At 44.6% G+C, this 10,000-nt stretch overlaps 1 protein-coding gene across 1 annotated transcript in view; it reads right to left on the bottom strand.

Annotated features, from left to right (window-relative positions):
• Positions 1-10,000, bottom strand: part of slc30a6 (solute carrier family 30 member 6) — a 107,767-nt gene that overhangs the window by 58,445 nt on the left and 39,322 nt on the right. The window contains exons 5-6 of the mRNA XM_035992581.1: positions 7,388-7,430; positions 6,748-6,813 (exon numbers count right to left, since the gene is read on the bottom strand). Coding sequence (XP_035848474.1) covers positions 6,748-6,813; positions 7,388-7,430 — 109 coding nt within the window. The remainder of the gene's footprint in view (positions 1-6,747; positions 6,814-7,387; positions 7,431-10,000) is intronic.

The following is a 10,000-nucleotide window of genomic DNA, read 5'->3' as shown; positions in this document are numbered from 1 at the left end:
AGTGCTAGGGGCACTACCATGAAAGCATCAAAATCAACATTTTTAAATCACTAAGAAGGCTCGACACAACATGAGACTTTGCTCCCAGTATCACCAGGAGCTCTACACTTTAACGGAAGCATTGACAACATTGGTTGTGTTCAGAGTTTACTAAAAAGGAAGGTTTTCAACAATTCACTGTTAGCAGTTGTTGTTTCCAGGCGATACCACCTCTGAATGCAACGTAACAGGGAGGAGAGTAAAGATGGAAAGCTCCTAAAGCTTAGTTCCATATACATGCACGGATTATTCGTTGTTTTGTCGTTAGTGAAAAACAATACTGACCTTGTAGTTGAAAAAGGAGCCTCATATAAGAATGACATTTCCTCCTGTGGAGTCCGTTCATTCGCATTCGGAGATTTTTTTGACTGGCGAGGTGGTAGCGCCCGGAAAAAACTACAGCTAAAGTAAGTCGTTCAGAACCTTTCTTTTTAGTAAACTCTGTGAACACAAACAATGTTGTCAGTGCTTCCGTTAAGGTGTAGAGCTCCTGGTGATACTGGGAGCAAAGTCTCATGTTGTGTCGAGTTTTTTTGTTATTGTTTTGGGCAGAAATCCTTGATTATGCGGCACGTTTTCTTAAAAAAATGTGATGGAATATGTGGGATATTTATACAATTTTATGCGATGAAACTGCGGGAACTTGCAAAAATTGCGGGAACTTAAAAAAAACTGCGCCTTCATCGTGGCTTCATCGCGGGGTTTGCAGATTTTCGATGACGTTCACGTCGCGTAATTACGTCACTTCATAACATTCCCATGGCAACAGGGGAAAATGGCTGCTCTTGCGTGAAGTAAACGCAACATTTTTCAGCTTTCTGCTAAGATATATGTGTGACTTTTTTGCAACGAAAATGCGGGGATTATGAAATCATGCTAGCACCGCATATTTTGCGCGGAAACCTGCAATTTATGCGGCGAAAGTGCGGCGTATTTGAATAAAATGCGGCCCCCCCGCATAAATATGCGGACTTTGGCTGATTATACGTTGAATTATGCGATCGCATAATCACGTTTTTTTGGAGGGACTGCTTAGTGTTTTAAAAATAGCTATTTTGATGCTATCATAGTAGTGCCCCTAGCACTCCCATTCAAAAGGCCATTTGACTGAAAAACGAAGATACGGTACATCTTAAAAGTGCCGCTTCCGTCCTAAATATGCTTTAAAACTACTTTTTTGACTCGGGTACATTCACAAAAAGACCCTAGGTTGCATTTTGGTGAGAGTTACGCTTTAAGAGACGGTAAGAGAGAGTATTGTGACTGCATCAGATCTTTGTTAACCAGTAATTAGGGGCGGGGGAAAAAAATCAATTCACATCTGTATCATGAATTTTTGTGGCATGTTTTTTTTTTTTTTTTTTTTCCCCAGAATCGGCAGCGACTACATCATATCGGTTTCCAGCGAAAACAGAGCGAAAGCAGAAAATGCTGAAAAAAAATCCATGTTTTGTGATTCTTTATAAAGTAAATAACTGTCCGACTGACCGACTGACTGACTGACTGACTTGTGATGTGCATCCTTCTTAGAAAACAGTTAAATGTCCCATGATATATTGCAGGGGTGGCCAACCTGTGGCTCTTGAGCCGTATGCGGCTCTTTGCCTGCTCCTGTGAGGCTCTTCCTGTGTGGCTGGGGGCTGTGTCATTGGTTGATTGTTGTTTTTAACTTTTCTGAAACATACAGTATTTCAGATAAGTAAAAAAAAAAAAAAAAAAAAAAAAAAACACATTTGAATGCATCTGCCAATACATTTGCCAATTATTTTAAAATGGAAAATAATGCAGCAGAGTTTTGAGGACAGATTCTGCAACCTGAGGAAACACAGCGGCCACAGATCACCTTCCTCGTTAACCCTTTCACTGCTGAATCAGACTGTTTGAAAGCCCCTCTAGTGACAAATGAGTGACAGAGTTCTTCGAGTGGCCACAACCGAGTTCAAGCAAGACCTGAAAAGGATTGTGGATAACAAAGACTGTCAGGTTTCCCACTGAGTCAAACTAAGTGAGAAAAAAAAACTATGAAAACTGCTAGTATGTATTATGACTGTCATCAGATCTGGAAGTCACTGTTGCTGTTGTAGTGTGGACGTGCATGTGTTGTGTGGCTTTTTGCTATGGTGCGTTTTTTTTTGTGGCTCTTTATACCTAACTGGTTGGCCACCCCTGATATATTGTCTCTAGAAGTGTATTATTCAACTTTTGTTTGTTGTTAAAGAAGGAAAAGACAATTGCAATACTCAATGCTATCAAATCGCAATACTACTAGAATCGGAAAATAAATGAAAATCACAACCTAAATCAAAACACACGTATCGTGAAAAAATGGAATCGGGACAGAAGCATCCGTCCCAGCCTTACCAGTAATCAATGTTCAGTTCAAATTTACAAAAAAAAAAAAACTCACAAAGATGGGAGTTGCGACAGGCTGTTGTCTTACCCTCTTGTTAATCTATATCTGAAGAAATAAACGTGTTCATAAATGATCATTTATGGCGTTTTTCCATTACATGGTACCTGCTCGACTCGCCTCGACTCTACTCGCCTCGACACACTGTGCGTCCGTTTTCCATTGCAGATTTTAGTCCCGCCTCAGCGTGGCTGGTCGTATGCCGGCTCGACGCACACACCAGCGCACAAGTATAAACATCAGGCCACTTGAGCTTGTTTTACAGTTCTGTGGAGGCTCCACGCAGAGCTTTCTCCGTAGCCTGTGTAATATGTGGCCTGATGTATACGTTTGTCAGCTGGTGTGTGCGTCGAGCCAGCATGTGTGTGTGTACGTAGGATACAGCGAAAGCTCTGCCTGGACTGGAGCCTCCGCAGAACTGAAACAAGCGGCGCCGCAGTAAACTGCCGTGACCTAACGCAGAACGTGGAAGGTGTGTGTTGTTGCCAGAAGACACATTTTGTTTCAGAAGAAGCTGGAGGCAGCAACAAAAAACACAGCTGGCTAAACTGTTTAAAAATAGCGGGTTTGTTCAGGACACCCCCGTCTGTCGCTTTCACGTCACCTTTTCGGCTCGCCTCAGCTCGCTGGGAACCTCGACTGAGGAGGTACTAAATAAAGTACCTGTTAGCAGGTACCAGGGACTTTTTTTCGTAATGGAAAACCAAAAAAGGCGAGTAGAGTCGAGGCGAGTCGAGCAGGTACCGTGTAATGGAAAAGCGCCATTATTCATTTAAATGCGGAACAAATATGAGATTAAATACATGCAGACAACAGCAACAGAATGCTGGTATCGGGCCGCTGCACGGTTGTTACTGTTGCTGACCCCCTGACCCAGTCATGAGGTCACAGGGGGTCCAGTCTGTCCCGGATGAGCAGCTTTGTCTCAGTGAGCGGTCCGCTGGGCTTAGAGCGGTTAAACGTGACGTTGACTGTCAGTGATCTGATGCCCTGCTGCGTTCCAGCTGCATAATACCACCCAACTGAGAGCTTCTGACCGAGCTATGTGAAGGGATTTAAGTATTCATGTCACCATGTACATGCACAGGGTGAAGAAGACTTACAGTATAAATACTCAGTGGAAATACTGAGAAAATCTGTTGTTGGGGATTCAACGGATTTTCGAGGAGACCGAGATGGAGCAAGAAGATCTCTGAGTTCATTCTGCAGAGTCAACTGGAAGGTATTACAGTGTTTGAGTCTTATAAACAAGTTGTCCACCCTTCTCTACTCCCATCAAAAGGCCTCGACATTCGTCCTACTTACTTACTACATCTGATCCCGTCTCAAGCTTACCAAAATATAGGGTTTTGTATATTAATATTATGTATATTATTGTATATTATGAATGAAATGTAAGCACTATATCATGACATAATAAAAAAAGATGATGATGAAGTTATGCTCTAATATTTTAGAAAAAAACATCAGTGTGGGGTCCTGTCATATATAGTCTCATTGCCAGACCTTCCTCCACAGCAGAGCCACGGTGCCTCTGCTAAATAGTCTCAGGAAGGAACTTGTTTTGGTGGTACATGTGTACGTTCAAAAGTTGTTTTAGTCGTGCAACAGAAAACTCAGATTGGACAGATAGTCTATCTAGCTGTCTGGATTTACCCTGCAGAGATCTGAGGAGCAGTTAGAGGAAGAGGAAGGGGACGGACATCAGGCCGAAAAGAAGCAATCTCGGAAGTTAAGGTCGTGTGTGTAGACTACGGCATATAGGACATACTGTAATGGCGTTTTTCCATTACATGGTACCTGCTCGACTCGCCTCGACTCTACTCGCCTCGGCACACTGTGCGTCCGTTTTCCATTGCAGATTTTAGTCCCGCCTCAGCGTGGCTGGTCGTCTTGCCGGCTCGACGCACAAGTATAAACATCAGGCCACTTGAGCTTGTTTTACAGTTCTGCGGAGGCTCCACGCAGAGCTTTCGCCGTAGCCTGTGTAATATGTGGCCTGATGTATACATTTGTCAGCTGGTGTGTGCGTCGAGCCAGCATGTGTGTGTGTATGTAGGATACAGCGAAAGCTCTGCCGGAGCCTCCGCAGAACTGAAACAAGCGGCGCCGCAGTAAACTGCAGTGACCTAACGCAGAACGTGGAAGGTGTGTTGTTGTTGCCAGAAGACACATTTTGTTTCAGAAGAAGCTGGGGGCAGCAACAAAAAACACAGCTGGCTAAACTGTTTAAAAATAGCGGGTTTGTTCAGGACACCCCCGTCTGTCGCTTTCACGTCACCTTTTCGGCTCGCCTCAGCTCGCTGGGAACCTCGACTGAGGAGGTACTAAAAAAAGTACCTGTTAGCAGGTACCAGGGACTTTTTTTCGTAATGGAAAACCAAAAAAGGCGAGTAGAGTCGAGGCGAATCGAGCAGTAATGGAATAGCGCCATAAGTGTGTGGCTCCGTGCGTACAAAATGTTCAATACCGGTACCGGTACCAATACCGTGACTTCGATACCGGTTCCTAAACAAATTTTATAAAACAAAAAGAAATCACAACATTACAACACAAATCTCTTTATTTATTTTTCTGTCTCTACGACGTGTAACGCTGAACAGCCAATCACAGACATTATTAGATCTTAGTAGAAGCATGCTGCGTGCTTATTGGCTCACTGGTGCTGATGAGATTTACTCCTTAGGCATTGAAACTGGGTATTAAATGACGAGGCATTTTTCGATACTCAATACTTTAGAGGCAATTCGGTCGGTGCCTAAAAAGTATTGAATTCAGTACCCAGCCATATGTGTGTGCGGCAAGATGTTTGGTAAGACAAAGCCCCTTTTTTGTGTCTAACAGTGTGTGTGTGTGTGTGTGTGTGTGTGTGTGTGTGTGTGTGTGTGTGTGTGTGTGTGTGTGTGTGTGTGAGAGACTAAAAGATAGACCATTTGTTCAACCGATGAGCCAGTGAACAGACACCTTGGGGTTAATAGGTTGTCCATGTTTACTGGGTCTGCAGGACATACGGTCACACACACACACACAAACACACACACAAGACTCCCATACACACTCCCTCTCCCATCGAACATAGTTCCCATAGTTAGCACGCCATTTGGCCCAATCGCCTCCATGCTGCTGGGTCAAAGGTCTCGCTGTGCCCTGCCAACAGCCTGTGGTTAATCTATACGGGCGCCACTTAGAAAACCTGCCGTCTGACTCATATCATCATCTGTGTCTTCCATAATCAGGTGACGTGTGTCATGCTGAAATGAGCAATAAGGACAACTTTGTGTAGTTAAGTGAGTTTGTTTCAATCTCGTGGAACATTCGTACGAATAAACCTCACAGAAGATTATGAAAAATGTTCTTTTATGCTGCAGGTTGAAGTCACGGGGGCAACATTACATTTAAAAGGGCCTTGCACCTGTAGGATCTACAGAACAACAGAAGGACGTTTCTGGACAATCTGTCTCTGCTCCTACGGAGTCCAAATGCTGCTGCTGGTTAAATTGGGCGATCTGCTGCTGAGCCATTGTTCTGTTAATGGAAGTCTATCAAAACACACACACACACACACACACACACAAACAGACGTATTATGGGAGCCAAGTGAAGCTGAAAAGCAGATTTCTACTCGTTCACCACTCTTCCCCACCTCAAGGTCAGAGGTTGCCTGTCAGCTGCGCGCACGCACGCACACACGCGCACACACACACACACACACACACACACACACACACAAGCTGTGTGTTCATGACCCATCGGCTGATCCAGAGTAGAGTAACTGAAGCTTTTCTGTCGATGCTACATCTGTGTCTACGGTGTTTGTGTATACAGTGTGTGTGTGTGTGTGTGTGTGTGTGTGTGTGTGTGTGTGTGTGTGTGTGTGTGTGTGTGTGTATCTGTGGTCTTGTTTAACTATATTCGTGGGGTCCAAAAACCGGGAATACAGTATACTTGTGGGGTCCGGACAGCTTTGTGGGGCCAAAATGCTGGACCCCACAAGTTTAAAGGGCTGTTTGAGGGTTAAGACTTGGTTTTAGGATTAGGGTTAGAATTAGGTTATGGTTAGGGTGAGGGTAAGGGTTAAGGTTAGGCATTTAGTGGTGATGGTTAAGGTTAGGGTAAGGGGCTAGGGAATGCATTATGTCAATGACGGGTCCCCACAAAGATAGTGAGACGCACTGTGTGTGTGTGTGTGTGTGTGTGTGTGTGTGTGTGTGTGTGTGTAAACAAACACAGATGGGGCTTTTACCGATATGGATATAAACTGTACACTGACAGAGAGAGGATAATTGTGGTGAACTCACCCAAACGAGTAGAGCTGACTCGGTTTCTTCATGGTCACCCAGGAACTGATGAGACAGGTGATCAAACTGCAGAGACAGGAGGGGAGAAAGAGGAAAATAAGACAGAAAGAAGAGAGTCAGTGAGAGACAAAAGGTAGACAATGAAACCACAAACAACAGAGAGGTCAGCTAGAGTTCACCTCTTCTATTTTATTTATGTTTTATTCATTATAATCACAGAATTAATTTTTCATGAGTGGAAATTCTCCATCCAAACAGCAGACCTTCGGCACAGCTGAGCAGACTGACGTGTAATGGTTATTTTTAATATTGATTCATCTGCCAAACATGATTTATTGTAGAGTTTGCTCTATAGAAAATTAGAAAATAATGACAATTACAATTTCCCAGAGCCTGATATGTCTTTAAATGCCCCCGGTCCAAATAACAGATTTAAAAGTAATCAATAAGATTCCATTTTCTATCACATAAGACAGAATAAAGCAGTAAATATTTCCATTTAAGGAGCTGGAACAATAAATGGCATCTTTGGGACATTGTTCTTTCATTAAAATACTTTTTCCTCTGTTCAAAACTTGGTGTACGGTATTTGTATTCAAAGCTAGTGAGAGATGATGCACACAGAGATGAAGCCACTCACCTGAACAGGTCGAAGATGGTGAGGTACGTGTAGGCGGTTAAGGCTGGAATGACAAATCAGAGAAACAAAGAACACACCGATTAAAATACAACGGAAAGGCAGTGCAACTTTCTATCAAGGCTCTGCCCAAACGTACATTTATAGGGTCCTATCTTGCACCCGGCGCAGCCGTGTCAGTGTCCCGTCCAGCGCCCACGTCATTTAAATAGCAAATGCACCTGCACCCATCTGTGGCCCATGGGCGTGCTGGTCTTACAGGGAGGTGTGTTCAGGTGCATTCTGGGCGTGCTGGTCTTACAGGGAGGTGTGTTCAGGTGCATTCTGGGCGTGCTGGTCTTACAGGGAGGTGTGTTCAGGTGCATTCTGGGCGTGCTGGTCTTACAGGGAGGTGTGTTCAGGTGCATTCTGGGCGTGCTGGACTTACAGGGAGGTGTGTTCAGGTGCATTCTGGGCGTATTGCTATCTTGAGGCAGCGGGAAGTGATGGCACCATTGACCAACAAAAACCTGGTCTAAAGTCAATAACGCAGCATTTCATTGTTATTTTAACAGAGCATTAGTAAAATGCTCCTAGGCTCGTGCACAGCGCGCACACTATGCTTGTTACACACACAGGGACGCACAGCAGCACACACACATGCAGAAGATTACAAATAAAAATATTACGGTGCAAATCCTCCATCATAACAGCAATGCTCCAAGGTCCAAACGCGCCTGGCTTTTAAAGGGAATGGGAGATGATCTCTGATTGGTTGATTGCATGTTACGCCCAAAACACCCCTCTGATTAATGAAGACACTAAGTACAACCCTTTAGAACCATGCACCCGGCACACGGATACTTTTTTCTGCCGTAACAAGCATAGTGTGCACGCTGTGCACGAGCCTAGGAGCATTTTACTAATGCTCTGTTAAAATAACAATGAAATGCTGCGTTATTGACTTTAGACCAGGTTTTTGTTGGTCAATGGTGCCATCACTTCCCACTGCCTCAAGATAGCAATACGCCCAGAATGCACCTGAACACACCTCCCTGTAAGACCAGCACGCCCAGAATGCACCTGAACACACCTCCCTGTAAGACCAGCACGCCCAGAATGCACCTGAACACACCTCCCTGTAAGACCAGCACGCCCAGAATGCACCTGAACACACCTCCCTGTAAGACCAGCACGCCCATGGGCTAAACTAGCAAAGACACTTGCGTCAGGCTTTGCGCTGCGCCGGGTGCAAGATAGGACTGTTTAAACATCTATTGATTCATCGTGAGGCTGTTGCGTTGGCGGCATTAGCTTTAGCTAGGTGTAAAGTCACTTCCAGGCAGACAAACAGCCGTAGATTTGAACTGAGGAGATATGTGAAATCAGCAACAACTTCTGAACGTACACATGTTCCACCAAAACAAGTTCCTTCCCAAGGCTATTTTGCAGAGGCACCGTTGCTCCGTCCGGCACTGTGGAGGAGGGTCTGGCTACGCGAAACAAGACAGTAAGCCGTTACTTGACTATAATAACTGTTCAACAACTTCATCTGCTAGCCGCCGAATCACTCATTAAGTTTGCGAGTCATTGAACGACACCGACAGACTGTCAGCTTTCACTGAGCCAATCAGGCGACCGGTGAGCTGAAGGGTCAGTCAGCAAAGTGAGTAGGTTAATTAGTAAGTCTGCGAACAAGCCAATAAACTCATCAGTGAGTTAACCATCCAGCTACAGAGACATTCAGAGTTGTCCTGTCTGTCTGTTTATCTTCCTGTACGTCCTTCTGTCTGTCGGTCTTAAGCCCGCCAACAAGCTTTCTGTAATCAGGTTCTGTTGTGGGGGATGAGGTTTGCGGATTTGAGCGGCTTTGTGCTGAGAGGAACATTTTGTTTCCCCACCACCGGCGTCCATGTTGACCAACCTGACGCCATATAATCCTGACAAGAGGCCCGGAGAGACGGACCAGCAGAGAGAGAGAGAGAGAGAGAGAGAGAAAGAGAGAGAGAGAGAGAGAGAAGCAGGAGGAAAGAAGAGGCCGAGTGACACCGACAGGCAGAGGGACAGAACGCGAGATGGAGGCAGACAGACGGGCAGAGAGAGACAGAGTTTAGAAGACAGACAGACAGGGTGATGGACACGTATAGACAGGCAGAGCGAGAAAAGTGAATGAGAGAGAGAGACAGAGACAATCCTGAAAATTCGTGGAAGAGTTACGGATAGAGAGAAGGAAAATATCTAAGATAACGCCATACAAACACCAGATGTTATAGAGGAAAAGAGATATACAGTATCTCACAAAAGTGAGTACACCCCTCACATTTTAGTAAATATTTCATTATATCTTTTAATGGGACAACACTGAAGAAATTACACTTTGCTACAATGTGAAGTATTAAGTGTCCAGCTTGTATAACATAACATACCCCACATCATCACATACCCTTCACTATACCTAGAGATTGGCATGGGGTACTTTCAGTTAGCCTAATAGCTGGTTTGATTTGCATTGAGAGATGATTTTATGGAAAGTACCCCATGCCAATCTCTAGGTATGGTGAAGGGTATGTGATGATGGGGGGGTATGGTGAGGGGTATGTGATGATGTGGGGGTATGGTGAAGGGTATGTGATGATG

The sequence above is a fragment of the Sander lucioperca genome, chromosome 15, assembly GCF_008315115.2.
Source record: "Sander lucioperca isolate FBNREF2018 chromosome 15, SLUC_FBN_1.2, whole genome shotgun sequence".
Taxonomy (NCBI): domain Eukaryota; kingdom Metazoa; phylum Chordata; class Actinopteri; order Perciformes; family Percidae; genus Sander; species Sander lucioperca.
The sequence above is the reverse complement of the archived record's forward strand: the minus strand, read 5'-3'. Positions and strand labels throughout refer to the sequence as shown.